The 18,874-nt window shown below is 38.8% G+C and overlaps 1 protein-coding gene across 4 annotated transcripts in view; it reads left to right on the top strand.

Moving 5' to 3' along the window:
- Positions 1-18,874, top strand: part of gria3.S (glutamate receptor, ionotropic, AMPA 3 S homeolog) — a 227,520-nt gene that overhangs the window by 200,820 nt on the left and 7,826 nt on the right. For 2 of the 4 annotated variants that reach the window (XM_041574731.1, XM_041574733.1), the window contains exons 12-14: positions 4,551-4,749; positions 17,377-17,624; positions 18,234-18,348. In XM_041574731.1, coding sequence (XP_041430665.1) covers positions 4,551-4,749; positions 17,377-17,624; positions 18,234-18,348 — 562 coding nt within the window. Of the gene's footprint in view, positions 1-4,550; positions 4,750-7,472; positions 8,278-17,376; positions 17,625-18,233; positions 18,349-18,874 lie in introns of those variants that run through there. The other 2 variants (XM_041574732.1, XM_041574734.1) reach the window with 2 other exon arrangements.

Below are 18,874 nucleotides of genomic sequence, written 5' to 3'. Positions count from 1 at the left end.
CGGTAATATTATGGATATTTAGACAGAATGTGAACAAGGTCACACAGCTCGATGGCGGGTTGAAGAAAACAGTGTGCAAATAATGCCTACAGGGCAAATAATGCCTAAAAGGTCAACTTATACACTACTACAGCGGTAGTAAAATAAAAAAAAGTAAAATAAAAAAAAAATGAATATTAAAAAAAAAAATTAAAGTTGGTGCTGCTGAACTACTAGGAGCAGCAGATTAGCACACCAGTCCCACTCCCCAACACTGCTAGACTAATAGCACTGGGCTCTTATAGTAGTAGTAGTAGTAGTAGTAGTAGTAAAACAACAAAAAAATAAATAAAAGCAGTCCTTACAAGGACTACTGTTATTGCAGCAGTCAGCAGATGAGATCAGAAGCAGGACAGCTGCCCACTGCAGCTACATACAGAGCACTGCAGTAGAAGGTAGATTACTAGCCAGCAAAGCTACCTAAGCTAAAATGTCCCTCAAACCCCTGCAGACTTCTGTCCCTCCAATAACAGAGCAGTATCAAAACGATTACTAGCCAGCAAACTTTCAACTGTCCCTGAAATCACTAACAGGCAGCAGCTCTCTCCCTACACTATCTCTTCAGCACACACAGGCAGAGTGAAAAAACGCTGCAGGGCTTCGGTTTTTATAGGGAAGGGGAGTGGTCCAGGGGAGAGCTTCCTGATTGGCTGCCATGTACCTGCTGGTCTGGGGTGAGAGGGCAAAAAAAAGCGCCAACAATGGCGAACCCAAAATGGCGAACGTCGCGCGACGTTCGCGAACTTCCGGCGAGCGCGAACACCCGATGTTCGCGCGAACAAGTTCGCCGGCGAACAGTTCGCGACATCTCTACTCACATGCTCCCCTATCCATTTCCCTAATACAAGTTTAGTCCATCTGATAACTAGTTGCCTGAAATGACCAGCTGGTGTTTCAAATTCATTATATCAGCAGTTTAAAAACTTTGACAGTATAAGGGCATCTCTGCAACATATTAATTGGGAAATGCTTTTCACAGGGTTAAACACAGAACAAAAATGGGAAGTCTTTAAAATGCTGCTTAATAAATATACTTGTCAGTATATTCCACTTGTAAGCAAGGAACGTTGTTGCAAAGCAAAACCTTTTTGGTTCAATAGAAGCTTGGTGTTGAGGTGGGTAAGAAAAGATGTGCTTTTAAGGCTTTCAAGTTAGCTGGTACACCCAAAACATTTATAAGGTACAAGGAGGCCAATAAATCATGCAAAGAAGCTATAAGGCAAGCTAGAATTGATATAGGAAAGGATATTGCAGCAAGCAGTAAAAAAAATCCAAAATTATTTTTTAATTATGTTAATAGTAAAAAAATGAAGCAGGAAGGGGTGTGACCCTTACTATCAGAGGGGGGTCAGCTGGTTGATGAAAACAAAATAAAAGCGCAGATTCTGAACTCATATTTTTCATCTGTCTACACAAATGAGGAACCAGTAAGTGAAGGTTTCCTTCTTAATAGTACCAATTCTAGTAATACAACTAATGATGCATGGTTCACACATGAAGAAATTCAAAAGAGACTAGAACATGTTAAGATTAACAAAGGTCCGGGGCCAGAGGGTATTCATCCCAGGGTAATTAGCGAGCTTAGCTCTGTGATTGCCAAACCTCTTTACTTAATTTTTCAGGATTCATTGAGATCTGGCATAGTGCCGAGAGACTGGCGAATTGCTAATGTGGTGCCTCTATTCAAAAAAGGATCCCGTTCTCAGCCTCAAAACTATAGGCCAGTTAGTCGACATCAGTGGTAGGAAAGCTTTTCGAAGGGTTAATAAAGGATAAGATACTGGACTTCATAGCAAATCATAATACTATGAGTTTGTGCCAGCATGGTTTTATGCGTAATAGATCTTGCCAGACTAAATTAATTTCTTTTTATGAGAAGGTAAGTAGAGACCTCGAGTCTGGGATGGCAGTGGATGTGATTTACTTAGACTTTGCTAAAGCATTTGATACAGTGCCACACAAAAGGTTACTGGGTAAATTAAGGAATGTTGACCTGGAACATAGTATTTGTACCTGGATAGAGAACTGGCTAACAGACTACAAAGAGTGTTGATAAATGGAACATTTTCTAATTGGACCAGTGTTGTTAGTGGAGTACCGCAGGGCTCTGTACTAGGTCCCTTGCTTTTCAACTTGTTTATTAATGACCTGGAGGTGGGCATTGAAAGTACTGTTTCTATTTTTGCAGATGATACTAAATTGTGCAGAAAAACTATAGGTTCCATGCAGGATGCTGCCACTTTGCAGAGTGATTTGTCTAAATTGGAAAACTGGGCAGCAAACTGGAAAATGAGGTTCAATGTTGATAAATGCAAGGTTATGCACTTTGGCAAAAATAATATAAATGCAAGTTATACACTAAATGGCAGTGTGTTGGGAGTTTCCTTAAATGAGAAGGATCTAGGGGTCTTTGTAGATAACACGTTGTCTAATTCTGGGCAGTGTCATTCTGTGGCTACTAAAGCAAATATAGTTCTGTCTTGCATAAAAAAGGGCATTAACTCAAGGGATGAAAACATAATTATGCCTCTATATAGGTCCCTGGTAAGGCCTCATCTGGAGTATGCAGTTCAGTTTTGGACTCCAGTCCTTAAGAGGGATATAAATGAGCTGGAGAGAGTGCAGAGACGTGCAACTAAATTGGTTAGAGGGATGGAAGACTTAAATTATGAGGGTAGACTGTCAAGGTTGGGGTTGTTTTCTCTGGAAAAAAGGTGCTTGCGAGGGGACATGAATACACTTTACAAGTACATTAGAGGACATTATAGACAAATAGCAGGGGACCTTTTTACCCATAAAGTGGATCACCATACCAGAGGCCACCCCTTTAGATTAGAAGAAAAGAACTTCCATTTGAAGCAACGTAGGGGGTTCTTCACAGTCAGGACAGTGAGGTTGTGGAATTCACTGCCGGGTGATGTTGTGATGGCTGATTCAGTTAATGCCTTTAAGAATGGCTTTGATGATTTTTTTGGACAGACATAATATCAAAGGCTATTGTGATACTAAGCTCTATAGTTAGTATAGGTATGGGTATATAGAATTTAATTAGAAGTAGGGAGGGGTGTGTTTATGGATGCTGGGTTTTCATTAGGAGGGGTTGAACTTGACGGACTTTGTCTTTTTTCAACCCAATTTAACTATATGTCTTGACAGCATGAGAAAAGCATAAAAGTAGTGTTACATTCATTTGTTTTGATAATTTTCATTTACTTTAAGTTGTGTATCAATATAGGGGATATTTGATAAGCTTAACGGATTATGTCAATAGTCGTTATATAACATGCTTTTTTCATTTGGTTCAATTTTTTTTTATTGTTATTATTATTTTTTATGTATTTGTCCTATATTTAAAATAGAGCTATATGGCTTGGCTATATACAAATACAAATATCTACAGGGACGATATTCATTGCAAACAAGTAACTATTCTCCTCACATGTTTCTCTTTAGGAGACAGAATAAAGGTGAGGAAACCCCACTTTATTGTCCAGTATTTGGCCAGGATACCCCTTTAGCTCATAACAGATTCATAATAACATTGCCAGAAAGCTGTAATTACAGAATTATCCAGAGCAAGTAAACATTTAGATTGACTTTCACCCTAACTGGCATTCTGATACGACCGACGCCATCTAATTCCCTTCCTGCCTCTTAAATGGCATTGATGAATTCATTATGCTTGTTGGTGAAATTATATATGTCCTTTAGAGCTAGAACGTGTTTTAACTCCTTTTTGGACCCCAGTAAGGAATTATTCATTGCTACCAGCAAAAAGTTCTTGGATAGTGGAGCCATTAATATAAATGGCATCTTGCACTAACTCATTAAAAATGCAATATGGGGGATTAAGACCCTAGAATTCCAAAGGGTTAAGCATATTTCTAGGCTGCAGTAACTACATAAAAACGTGAATGCAGTGATTACTCCCTAGTGGGTTTAAATGAGGCATGTAGTATTGAATCCCCTTTAGCACAGGCCATAACCCACCAGCAATATCATGGCCCTTTATGTAGAATGCATTTGTAACTATGTAATGAGTTTTTGCTTATGGTATCTGCAATGCAGAACAAGGGATACTGCACACAAGAAATGTGATCATCTCGTGCTATTGGTGATTGTGAAGCAGAGCACAGGGACATCTTTTTATAAAGCTGAGGTTTATGCCAAAAAAAGCAAACCTTGGTGCAATATTAATGACTGGTTTCTAAAGCTGCAGTGATAAAGTAGTAAAATAGACAGCGTGCTATTTATAAAAGTACAGTTGAATTTCAGTGAAGTAAATTATTTTGCCTATGTACAGGGCACTTACACCTATGTGCCCACCTCTGGAAAATCAGCTGTGGTTGCTCATTCCAGAACAGATGGTGTTTTTTTTTTTATATATATATTATTAATTATTATAGCTTCATGTTTTGCAGTAGTTTAACAGGTAGGAGATGTTGATTTCTGCTGTGTGCGTGAATATCTGCAATAAATGATCTAAAAATAATAATTTTCTTTCCTTGCAGGTCCCTGTCAGGGAGAATCGTCGGAGGAGTCTGGTGGTTCTTCACTTTAATCATAATCTCTTCCTACACTGCCAACTTGGCTGCTTTCCTTACTGTGGAGAGAATGGTGTCCCCTATTGAGAGTGCAGAGGACTTGGCCAAACAAACAGAAATAGCTTATGGTACTTTGGACTCAGGATCAACCAAAGAATTTTTTCGGGTAAATGACTTGAGTTTCAAAATATTGCAAATATTCCGTTACATGACCAAGGCATCAATTTACTAAGGTGTGATAAGCAGTGATAGATAGAAGACAGAAATTGTAGTAAAATAGTAAAAGAGGAGTCAGTTTTATAAAAATGAACAGTGAAAATTAGTGATTGTACTGGGGAAAAATTATACTTATAAATGTATTTTTAGCAAATTTATTAAGAAAAATTTATTTAATGGGAAATAATGTATTCCTGATAGTACTTAATTGGCCATAAGTATATTTAATAATACATTATAAACTGATAATAAATACTGTTTTATATAAACTCATTCGTATATATATTCATTAGTTTGACCATTGGCAGTATTGCCAAACTAATCTGCAATATTTAGAGCAGATTATGCAGTTAACCTAAATGAGCTCCAAAAAAAACTTGCAATTCGCCAGAAATAACACTGAAATGAAGTGTGAACGGCATTAATTTTGTCCCAAGAATATTCTCAGCGTGGTTGAGGTTATAGACAATTTTTACGAACTTTAGTAAACAGACCCCAAAATCTGTATTTGTGTGTTAGCGGAATTTCAAGGATTTGTGTGATTTTGTGTAAAAGGTGATGTAATTAAGTTTTTTTTTTCACTTTCTGTAATTATGCCACAAGTAATGGCATTAATTACACCATTAGGATTGCCACCCGTCCAGATTTCACCCTGAAAGGAAGTGCTGCCCGGGTGAAAAGTGCCTGTCTGGACTTCCAAATTAGGAAATTTGGACAGGACGTTGAAGTGCATGACATGGCGATCGGCCACATCATCTGTCCTGCCCCCTTTGTCACCCACCCGCCCCCAACATCATCCGGTCCTCCCCCCGAAGTCATCCATCTCGCCCCCAACGTCACCCAACCTGCCCCAGATGTCACCCAACCCGCCCCCGATGTCACCCTACCTGCCCCCGATGTCACCCGGCTGCCCCCTGCCCGTTTTCCACAAATAAAAAAGGTAGCAACCCTAGACACCATCCATTTACACAACCTCAGTGTAAACTATGGAAATGGAACTAATTAGTTTAAAGTATCTATCAAATACTGTGTTAAAAGCAGTGATGTTCATGGCTCTTTTTTGTATCAATGTATGTAATTATATGTATTTATTTATATAGCACCACAATTACAGAGCTGTACAAGGCTTACATAAACTGGGGTATAGTTATGTAACCCTATTCTGCTACTGGGGGAAATCTAGAGCTGATTTTTAGTGATGGGCGAATTTATTCGCCAGGCGCGAATTCTCGGCAAATTTGCATGATCTGCCGCCGGTGAATAAATTCACGAAATGCTGGCGAAAATTAAAAAATGAGACGCGGCGCAAATTCGCCCATTACTACTGATTTTCCACTTTGTGGCACTACTTTAAAGGGATACTGTAATGGGAAAAAAAAAATTCAAAATGAATCAGTTAATAGTGCTGCTCCAGCAGAATTCTTCACTGAAATCCATTTCTCAAAAGAACAAACAGATTTTTTTATATTCAATTTTGAAATTTGACATGGGGCTAGACATATTGTCAATTTCCCAGCTGCCCCAAGTCATGTTGTGCTCTGATAAACTTCAGTCACTCTTTACTGCTGTACTGCAAGTTGGAGTGATATCATCCCCCCTCCCTTTTCCCCCCCAGCAGCCAAACAAAAGAACAATGGGAAGGTAAGCAGATAACAGCTCCCTAACACAGCTGCCTGGTAGATCTAAGAACAACACTCCTTCGTAAAAACCCATGTCTCACTGAGACACATTAAGTTACATTGAGAAGGAAAAACAGCAGCCTGCCAGAAAGCATTTCTCTCCTAAAGTGCAGGCACAAGTCACATGACCAGGGGCAGCTGGGAAATTGACAAAATGTCTAGCCCCATGTCAGATTTCAAAATTGAATATAAAAAAATCTGTTTGCTCTTTTGAGAAATGGATTTAAGTGCAGAATTCTGCTGTAGTAGCACTATGAACTGATGCGTTTTGAAAAAAACATGTTTTCCGATGACAGTATCCCTTTAATGTGGCACCTTAATAAATCATACTTTTCTGCCACTGGGGTTCCCTACTGACTTTACATAGACAGTTTTTTCTTTCTTTCACTCTTCTCTCTCCCAGCACTTCATGTGCAGCACTTCCTTCCTGTCACCTCGCAGGGGTGGGAACTCCTCGTCCTCCTAGCACAGAACAACACAGAGGAGAGACAAATATACACAGCTCCCCTACAGTTAAACTAAAAGGATTCGGTTCAGGATTTGGCCAGGATTAGGCCTTTTTGAGCAGGATTCAGATTCGGCCGAATCCTTCTGCCCAGCCAAACCGAAATCTAATTTGCATATGCATGGAGGGAAATTGTTTGACTTTTTGTCACAAAACAAGGAAGTACATTTTTTTCCCATTCCTACTCCTAATTAGCATATGCAAAATAGGGTTCGGTTCAGTATTCGGCCGAATCTTTCGCGAATGATTCGGGGGTTCGGCCGAATCCAAAATAGTGGATTCGGTGCATCCCTAAAATGGGGTCATGGACGCACACATAATATTGCACAAAACTAATTTTCAGACAATATTCGGTGCGTGTATGGTGGGAAACAAGCTGACTTTCTTATTTTTGTGAATTCTTATCACTTTCTACATTTTTTTAAATACCAACCACCCTAAATGTCATTTCGCTATTACTGAACTTAATCCCATAATGCTTTTCAACAGGAGATATCATTCAGTCTAATCTGATGGGAGTTATCATTCAGCAACAACTGCAAAGGAGCCTAAATCAATATCCATGATATAGCCAAGACTTTGGTATATAGGAAGACAACACTATTACAGCAAAATGGTTTAAATATGTAAATTCTAAAGAGTTTAGTATCCCAACAAACCTGCAATGTCATAAAAATAAGCAAAAAAAAAAAAAAAAAAACGAACCCTTGTGTTATGAACCTCATAGTGTCCATAGTTCAATCCAGATGCCAGCAATGGTCACAAAGTCTATGGTAAGAATGCAGTCCAAAATAAGTATGCAGCATATCCCTTTCCACAGCTCCAGATAACTAACTTAGATTCCAATCCATGCTAATATTTAATAACTGTCAGCAGTTTTATTAAGTTTTTAGACCTTCAGAGGTACTGGGCAAGCACTCATTACCATCGCTACTTACTTAGTATACAGAAAGGCCAGAACAGCACATGCCGGCATTTATGGTCCTGGAGAGGCAGCCAACTAGTATTCCACGTACAGGGGTAAAAAACCCATCCATAACCACCCCTCACATGGATGCAGGAACAGCGCCCTAATGGAGGTTGGGATTTTCTGTATTCACGACTTGTTTAGTGGGGGCTCGCTGCATTAAGATGATGACTATACGTCATGGGTAATGCTGCTGTTTCCAGCCATAACACAGATTTAAGGCATTGTTCATTGTTTACTTGATACTTTGAGAAAGGCCGTGGGTCGGCTGAAAAGTCAGATTGTGGTTTTAAAATAAAAATATACTTTAATTTGTAAGACCTGTGAGTGCGGATATATGTACTGTCAGGACTTAAAAATTAGATCATGTTTTATTAACAAAAGACTTAACGTTTCAGCCTCTCCGAGGCCTTTCTCAAAGTAACAACGGACAATAAAAAATGCACATACATATACACATATACACACATATATTATATGTCTATCTTGGATGTCTCTGTAACCCTGTGTGGGGTGATGCACCATATAATATAACCACACATTATTTTTTGGTCAATAGTGACATTAATGGTTAGGTTGCTAGGGGGAGGTACTAAGCAACAATAGCTATTTGATTATGTGGTCCTGTTTAGAGCTCTGCACTGATCACGCTGCAATACAATATAGACAGCATTTTATCTACCTCTATGGAGAGAGCATGAAACCAAACCTTCTACCTAGACTCATATTTGTTACTTTGTAACACTACCAGTATTTCCTAGTATTTTGATACATTTAAAAGGTTGCGAGTGAGATTAACAACTGTTACAAAGTTTGTTTTTAAGTATCCTCCTCTCATAAACAAGGGGTGTTTTAACACTGATATGATTATCTGTATTTCTTAGTATTTCTTAATGTTTAGTATTGATGTATTTTGAGTTATGCTATTTGATGCATTGTGATGATGACAAGGTTGACATGTCAGCCAATTAACTTTCCCGCCATCATGGGTATTTAATGCATTTTTTATTGTCTGTTGTTACTTTGAGAAAGGCCTCGGAGAGGCCGAAACGTTAGTCTTTTGTTAATAAAACATGATCTAATTTTTAAGTCCTGAGAGTGCGGACCTTCTTTACTGAATAATTATTTCAAAATTTTGGACACTGCACACAGGCAAGTTGAACCTAGTGACGAGAGTACCGGCCCCCCCAAAGTTCTTGTATATGTATATATATATATATATAAGTGTCATTCCCCTTGGTAATGTATCATTACCAACAGCAGCGTAGAAATACAAATGTCAGCTCCCTTGTGTAGGTCACTGTAACTATGATTATCAAACAACAGATGGAGCCATCCATGTATTTGGGCATTTGGAATGTTTTGTTCCAGACCCCATCTGTCAAGGTAATGGATTTAGTTGATCAACGGACAGCTTCTAGGAGCAAACATCATCTCAATTATCTTAACAGACTAAATAAAGGTTTGTAGACAATGATTATCAAGTTCAGCTGGGGATGGAAGAAATGGCAGTGGAATTTGCAATTCCTTTAATATTGACCAATTAAGTAAATCTATCGCTTCCATGAACTGAAAATGCCTCTGTTCAAGCAGAAGGAAAGAGATAGTTCTGCAATCTGCCAAATGCTTCTATCTCCCTCATTTTCCAACACTCCATTTTCCTTTTCAGTTTAATGTTTTGCTTCTGTGTCCATCAAACAGGAATGAACTAAATGCTTTGTTGGTTTCAAAGTAGGAAATAGATCAGCATTTCTAACATTGTACCATATATCAAAAAGAATAAATAATAAATAAATGTATAAAGAAGCTCCCAGATGTATAAAGAGTTCAAAGATGATGAATGAGTAATTATTGGTCAGTTCCTTAAGACCTGAAAAGTATTTTTTGTAATAAAATGTAAGTTTTAAGTATGTAGTGAAATTATTATTTTTATCATTAAAGTATCAGAATTTACAGCAGTGATGTAAAGGTTACAGGGCATGCCATGAAGGTCCCAATTACTTTGACTTGCAATATCCTTATATTTTAAAAATGAGGTGCATTGTTCACTATATAACCTACAGTTTGGCTATTCCCCCTCTTCACTTTACCCTGCTGTATTACCTTCAGCTCACCTTAGACAGCCCACCACCCACCTACCACTGCTTCCACTGCTACTGCCACCACCTCTAACCTCTAGCAGTAGCAGCAGTGCTGTCTTGGAATCAGGTTCACCCACAGAATGGTTCGCTTACCACAGGCCAGAAACTTCAATGTGAAAAGTATCAAGGGAGGAAGAAAGGGTAGAGAACCAAGACGAGGAGGGGAGGATAATGGAGATATTGCAGGAGATCAATGATTAATGACAGAGACAGGGTGGGTAAGAAGAAAGGAGACAGAGTAGGGGACAGAATGATGGTAGGGGTGTAATTATGGTACCTGCAAGCCCCCCATGCACACACACACAACTGCAGCCCCAACTAATGAAGCAGCTCCCCCTTGCATGAGTTATTATGTAATTGAGAGGGGCAGTAATTGAGAGACATATCTTAATGGAAGACAGGAATAATTGAATAGAAGATTCAACCCTTGTTCACTTGTGTCACAGTCGTTTTCTAACCCTGGCTCGAAGCTGTCAAGGTGTCGAGGGGGGAAAGAATTTAAAGCTTTAACTAGTGATAAAATAAAAATGTCATATGAATAAGTAATAATGTCAAGGAAGTAATGGTTGAAATACTTGATTTAAGCATACAAATTCCCATAAAGGTAGAATAACTGCAGCCATCTCTTTCAGATGACATCTATTAAATGCCTTTTTCATGGCCTAATAAAAAAATCTTTACAAGTGCAGCAAAACTATCGGTTGATCTAATGATCTACCAACCTTAGCACTTGTAAATTTGTGTAGGCCCTACATATTCCTTAGTGTGAGTAGTAGTGAGTTAAATCACTGCTGGACTTTTGTAGAATGGCAGCTGGAAAGGCTGGAAAACACTTGTCACGGATTTCAGTAGCCCACAAATCATGTATGTCCTAGAATTTGGAACTAGAAGGTAAAAAATGGTATTTTGAAGACTCATCTTTATATCCCCTGATTTTAAGTTTTCCCTAATATTACACCTTTTTTTGGGGGGGGGGTGGAGGGAGTCGCACCAGTTAATAATGCATTTCCCTGCTTTTACGTCTTCCTGAGTTTTTTTTTTTTTTTGCACCATTTTAGGTCCCCTGAAATTGTAATAATGGATTCTATTGTAATTATTAATTACAGTCATATGAATAAGTTTGGGAACCACTCTTAATTCTTTGGAGTTTTGTTTATCATTGGCTGAGCTTTCACAGTAGCAACTTCCTTTTAATATATAACATGGCTTATTGAAACAGTAGTATTTCAGCAGTGACATAAAGATTGTTGGATTAGCAGAAAACATGCAATATGCATCATAACAACATTAGATAGGTGCATACATTTGGGCACCCCAACAGAGATATTACATCAATACTTAGTTGAGCATCCTTTTGCAAATATAACAGCCTCTAGACGCCTCCTATAGCCTTTGATGTGTGTCTGGGTTGTAGATGGTGGTATTTTTGACCATTCGTCCATATAAAATCTCTCCAGTTCAGTTAAATTTCAGCTGCCGAGCATGGACATAGTAACATAGTAACATAGTAACATAGTAAGTAAGGTTGAAAAAAGACACATGTCCATCGAGTTCAACCTTTTTTTTTTTTTTTTGCTTATTAACTACCTATCTGCCAGTTGATCCAGAGGAAGGCAAAAAAACCCATCTGAAGCCTCTCCAATTTGCCTTAGAGGGGGAAAAATTCCTTCCTGACTCCAAAATGGCAATCGGACTAGTCCCTGGATCAACTTGGACTATGAGCTATTTCCCATAACCCTGTATTCCCTTACTTGCTAAAAAGCCATCCAACCCCTTCTTAAAGCTATCTAATGTATCAGCCTGTACAACTGATTCAGGGAGAGAATTCCACATCTTCACAGCTCTCACTGTAAAAAACCCCTTCCGAATATTTAGGCAGAACCTCTTTTCTTCTAATCGGAATGGGTGACCTCGTGTCAGCTGGAAAGACCTACTGGTAAATAAAGCATTAGAGAGATTGTTATATGATCCCCTTATATATTTATACATAGTCATCATATCACCCCTTAAGCGCCTCTTCTCCAGCGTGAACATCCCCAATTTGGCCAGTCTTTCCTCATAGCTAAGATTTTCAATACCTTTTACCAGCTTAGTTGCCCTTCTCTGTACCCTCTCTAATACAATAATGTCCTGTTTGAGTGATCGAGACCAAAACTGTACGGCATATTCTAGATGGGGCCTTACAAGTGCTCTATACAGTGGAAGAATGACCCCCTCCTCCCGTGACTCTATGCCCCTTTTAATACAGCTCAAGACCTTATTTGCCCTTGATGCTGCTGACTGGCATTGCTTGCTACAGCCAAGTTTATCATCTACAAGGACTCCAAGGTCCTTTTCCATAATGGATTTGCCTAGTGCAGTCCCATTAAGGGTATAAGTGGCTTGGATATTTTTACATCCCAGGTGCATGACTTTACATTTATCAACATTGAATCTCATTTTTCCACTTAGCTGCCCAGATTGCCAGTTTGTCAAGATCCTGTTGCAAGGATGCCACATCCTGGATGGAATTAATTGGGCTGGATAATTTTGTGTCATCTGCAAACACTGATACATTACTTACAACACCCTCCCCTAAGTCATTAATGAACAAGTTAAATAAAAGTGAACCCAATACTGAGCCCTGGGGGACCCCACTAAGAACCTTACTGGCAGCCTTTTCTATTTGCATTAGGAGCTTTGTCTCTTCCTCCTCACTTACATTAGGGGGTCTATAGCATACTCCTACAATTAATTTGCTGGATTCTTTACAATTGGTGAAGAACTCCACCCATACGACTTCTGGCCCCTCATTTTCTAACATAACCTCCTCCTTTATATGAGCTTTTAAATCCTGCCTAACATACAGACATACCCCTCCTCCTTTTCTATTGCCTCTGTCCCTCCGAAACAAAGTATAGCCACTGATATTTACTGCCCAGTCATGCGACTCATTCAGCCATGTTTCGGCCACACCAATCACATCATATTTTCCTTCCATCACCAGCAGCTCCAGCCCATTTTACCAGTCAGACTTCTTGCATTTGTAAACATACATTTAATACTGGCACCATATTGAACATATGACATGTGGTCCTCCCTATCCTTAACAGTATCCCTAGCCAAATCTCCTCCCCCATTTTCCCTTTCTTTGCCCACTATCTCATCTAACCTGTCTACCACTGAATCTTTTACTGAACCCTCCCCCCCACACCTAGTTTAAAATCTCCTCCAACCCTCTAGCCATCTTCTCTCCCAAAACAGCTGCCCCATCATCATTGAGGTGCAGCCCATCCCTAGCAAAGAGCCTGTAGCTGACTGAAAAATCAGCCCAGTTCTCCAAAAACCCAAAACCCTCCTCCCTACACCAATCTTTTAGCCACGCATTAATCTCCCTACGCTCCCGCTGTCTCCTTAGCGTTGCTCGTGGCTCAGGTAATATCTCTGAGAAAATTACCTTGGAAGTCCTCACGCTCAGCTTTGAACCTAGTTTTTTAAAATCATTTTTGAGGACTTCACCACCTCCTCTAACTTTGTCATTGGTACCTATGTGTACCAAGACCGCTGGGTCTTCCCCAGCCCCTCCCAATAATCTGTCAACTCGTTCCACCACATGCCGAACCCTAGCACCAGGCAAGCAGCAGACTGTTCGGCATGTAGGGGCCTTGCGACAGATTACCCTATCCACCTTTCTAATAATTGAATCCCCTATAACTAGAACCTGCCTTTCCTTCCTTGCACTCCCCCCCACCCGTATTAGAGCCACTGCCTCCCGGGGTGCTCCGAGAGTCAGCCTGCTCCATACACGCCAGTTCGGAGTTTTCCTCCCCAGCATCTTCAGCCAAAACGGCGAATTTGCTGTTTTGGACAAACTGTGGACCAGCCCCCCTACTCTTCTGTCCCCTACTTCCCCTCTTGACTGTCACAAACCTTCCTCCCTCATTAGCCTCCACTGCCCCTTCTCCTCCCCCCACTCCACTAGCCCCTGCCAGTGGTTGCTCTGCGAGCCTCCTTTCCTCCCCCTCGTTTGCCGATGCTCTCAGTGCTGCAAGTTCACCCCTTAGAGTCTGCAGCTCAGATTCCAAGATGAAAACCCACCGACATCTCTCACATGTAAATACTGCATGGAACTGCTGCTCCAACACCACATACATGTGACAAGACACACACTGAGTAATACCAGCAAACCCACTCATATTTACACTGGGTACTTACAGTCTCCCAAATGTAATTCCTCACCAACACCTTTTCAGTTTTAAACGCCTTAAGGTTTTTAACGCTGCTTAACACTTAATTCACATGCAACACTTCGATCACATGCAACACTCGCTAAGCAGCTCCCACACTCGCTTTGCCTTCACAAGTGTAAGGTTTCAACCAGAGCACTCAAAGCCTGTTCAGAATTTACCTGATTAACCCCTCCCCTTAATTAGAAGAAAGAGGGAAAGGAGAAAAAAAAAATGCTATTTGCTACCAGCAGTAAATAAAAACCCTTATTAACTTTTTTTTTTTATGTTCCCCTTAGACCTCTAAAGCTAAAACACAAAAAGAAAGTAAATGCACTTAATGTATCAACAGCCTGCTTCAAATCATTCCATAGATTTTCGATGATATTCAAGTCGGGGGACTGTGACGGCCATTCCAGAATATTGTACTTCTCCTTCAGCATAAATGCCTTCGTAGATTTCAAAATGTGTTTAGGGTCATTGTCTTGTTGGAATATCCAACCCCTGCGTAACTTCAACTTTGTGACTGATGCCTGAACATTATCCTGAAGAATTTGTTGATATTGGGTTGAATTGATTCTACCCTTGACTTTAACAAGGGCCCCAGTCCCTGAACTAGCCACACAGCCCCACAGCATGATGGAACCTCCACCAAATTTGGTGGCAGGTGTTTTTTTGGAATGCGGTGTTCTTCTTCCGCCATGCAAAGCAATTTTTGTTATGATAAATTTTTGTCTCATCTGTCCAATGCACTTTGTTCCAATATGACTGTGGCTTGTCTAAATGAGTTTTTGCATACAACAATCAAATCTGTTTGTGGCGTGAGTGAAGAAAAGGCTTCTTTCTCATCACCCTGCCATACAAATGTTCTTTGTGCAAATTGCGCTGAATTGTAGATGTACATACACCATCCGCAGCAAGATGTGCTTGCAGGTCTTTGGAGGTGATCTTTGGGTTGTCTGTAACCATTCTCACAATCGCATATGGTGCTCCTGTATTTTTCTTGGCCTGCCAGTCCTAGCTTTTACAGCAACTGTGCCTGTGGCCTTCCATTTCCTATATATTTATTTTACATATTTTACTAGACAATAAATCTAAGTAAGTTGGCTGTAAGTGTGAGTGCTTCCATGCTGTGTGTGAATGCTGGTGCCAAATGAAGCAGGGGCTTTTTACAGGCTCACTCTCCAACACAGCAATTGATTCCACAAGTTTCCATTTTTGGTGGTTACATTTGTGTAGCATTTTTGATCTACTTGTGTCTGCATCTTGTGACAAGTTGTGAATTTCAACAGTATTATATTAAAATAAGTGTTCATCCTCTTTCAAAAACAAGAAAACATATACTATTTATTCTTTAGGATTATCTTTAGTACATGCTAGAAGGTGATAAATGTGTAAAAATAACATTTGCACTAAGAACCTATTTATATTAATACATTGTATTACAATCCTTTATCCTTTATCCATTTGCAGAGATTTTCCATACTTAGTAGTTGACATGATATATGTTGCTGAGTTGACATAGCATTTACATTTCCAACATAAGCATAGTTTGTATTGAATGTATTGAGTTTTAAAATTTATATTTAATGAAAATGTACTTGTAGGGCTTTTGGCCAAATTGAATTATCTTAAGCAGAGGTTCTTAAAGGAACAATAACAACTAAAAATGTAAGCACTTTAAAGGAATGACAATATAATGTACTGTTACCCTGCACTGGTAAAACTGGTGTATTTGCTTCAGAAACACTACTATATTTTATATAAACAAGCTGCTGTGTAGCATGGGGCAGCCATTCAAGCACAGGAAACACAGTAGATAACAAATATGTGCTGAAGAATCCAACTGTATGCTACAGAGCTATAATCGGTCATCTACTGCGTATTCTGTGCCTTTTCTCCTTTTTCAGCTTTGAATGGCAGCCCCCATGGCTACAAAGCAGCTTGCTTATACAAACTAAAGTAGAGTTTCTGAAGCAAGCACACTAGTTGTACCAGTATAGGGAAACATTACATTATATTGTCATTCCTTTCATGTTTAGTTGTTACTGTGTGGGGTTGTTGACTTAAAAAGATTTTGTCATGATTTTTATGGTGTAGAAATATTTCTAAATTACACTGAAAATAATTCACTCTACCATATAAAATTGTATTCCTGAACCATGAAGTGTATTTTTTTGTATCTGTGATATTGGTGTGTGGGCAGCCATCTCAGCTCATTTTTCCTGCTCATATGCTTTTGGAATGAGCAAGCAATGTACAATGTAACTGTTCATAGACTGCTATCACTACAATTTGCAGCGCAGTAGTAAAGAGTGACTGAAGTTTATCAGAGCAGTAGTCACATGACTAAGGGCACTTGGGAAACTGACATGTCTAGGCCATGTCTGATTTCAAAATTAAATATAAAAAAACTGTTTGCTCTTATGAAAAATTGATTTTCAGTGCATAATTCTGTTCAAGCATCACTATTAAATGATGTTTTCTCACAACAGAATCTATTTAACTTTAATTATTATGTAGATTGTGATAATTTGAAATTGGTCTTCATTTGTTTATTATTTGATCCAAATACTTATCATCTATCATTTGGGATTTGGCATGGCCAATTTTTAGTGTTTAATAGGGTTCAAATTCAGTTCAGCCAAGCTCTTGGCTTCTGGATCCAGATGAAAATGACTTAATTTTGGGGTGAATACTGAACCAAATTCTGGATTCAGTGCATTCCTAAACATAAATAATAAATTTACAAACAAATTTACCATTTTTTTCTAGCAATTTTCTTGACTGCTTACTCTGAGGTTTTTAAAAAATGCTTGCCCATGCATTCACATATTTTTGCCACATTTTTCTTGAACTGAGAAAAAATGCCAGCTCATTTTTTGTTTTTTTAAGTCTGTCCCTGAGGGTTTTCTGTAACATATAAAGCATGGCTGTAAATATAAAACAAAAAACAAGATATTTCAATGTTTATGAATCATTTTTATTGTTCAAACTGGTCCATATTCATTGTTTTATTCATGTATTTTTTTTATATATAATTATGCACATTTTCACTGTCTTATTTTATTTTGATGCAGAGATCAAAAATAGCAGTCTACGAAAAAATGTGGTCATACATGAAATCAGCAGAGCCATCTGTATTTGCCAAAACCACCGACGATGGGGTGGCCCGGGTTCGGAAATCAAAAGGAAAATTTGCCTTCCTGCTGGAATCTACCATGAATGAATACATTGAGCAGCGGAAGCCGTGCGATACTATGAAAGTTGGAGGAAACCTCGATTCCAAAGGCTATGGAGTGGCAACACCAAAAGGCTCAGCATTAAGGTGGGTGGAATAATATAACAATAAATGTTGTTATAGTATTCCACCTTCCCTGATGCATTGTGTTTGCTTTTCTTTATCTTTTTTTTTTTTTTGGATGTTTGAGGTAGTATCATTTACCCCTTTTTCCCATGACAATATGGTAAATTCTCTTTTCATTTACTTAATGCATCTATTTGTTTTCATTTACATCTCTCTCTCTATCTCTCTTCTATATTGTAAAAATTCCAGACAATTTGTCCTCTTGTGCTCCTTTCTTATACGCTATAATTTCATACATAGAGATGTGCGATTTTTGTACAACTTTCATATTTATTTCCCCCTCCAAATTTTAAAACAGCAAATCTTGCAAATCAATGTTCATTCTGGAGTTGTAGATATATGCACATGGACACACAATCCTACACTTTCTGGCATTCTTATAGTAAATCTCTAGCTCCATGTTTTGCTATAATATGGCTGAAAATATTTCCTTTGATTCATACTTTTGCAGTTAATCTGCAAAAAGTAGTATGAAAACAAAAACCATCAAACCAATTTGAAGACATTCGCACAACTCTATTCCTAAGCCTTTTGTACATTTTCTTACAAGTTATGTTTTATCGTTTCAAGAAATGCTGTTAACCTGGCAGTATTAAAACTGAATGAGCAAGGACTCTTGGACAAATTGAAAAACAAATGGTGGTACGACAAAGGAGAATGCGGCAGCGGGGGAGGTGACTCCAAGGTCAGCCTCAATGTCACCACAATCGGGTACCTTAGTCAAGAGTAATCGGCAAGACTGTTATTCTGGTAACTGACAGAAAATCTAAACATTAAATAACTGAGAAATGGATCAATTTGTCCATTATTTTTCATAGTAGCTTTTGGAATTTGAAATCAATGCCTCACTGATTGTTTTGGTCCTTTGCACTGCATACCTATTCCACTCAGATTAGAATATCAAGGATAAAGATTTGCTTGCAGGCTTTAAAATGTGTGTGTATTAGTGTGTAAAGGAGCCATTTATTCTAGACCTACATTAATGGTAGACAGAAGAGAATGCCTTGTGACACAGACAAGAGATATTATTATAGGGATCTATTACAGCACATTCATATAGGTAAATACCAACATATTCACACTAATGTAGTAAGACAGAATCTATAAATAAGTATTGCACTGCACTCTCCTATCAGGCCACTGATTTTTTTGGCCATTTTTGGTAATATTTTCAATTTAAATTTGATTGTGTTTTATGGGGCACATTGATC

The sequence above is a fragment of the Xenopus laevis genome, chromosome 8S (assembly GCF_017654675.1).
Source record: "Xenopus laevis strain J_2021 chromosome 8S, Xenopus_laevis_v10.1, whole genome shotgun sequence".
Lineage (NCBI taxonomy): Eukaryota > Metazoa > Chordata > Amphibia > Anura > Pipidae > Xenopus > Xenopus laevis.
The sequence above is the reverse complement of the archived record's forward strand: the minus strand, read 5'-3'. Positions and strand labels throughout refer to the sequence as shown.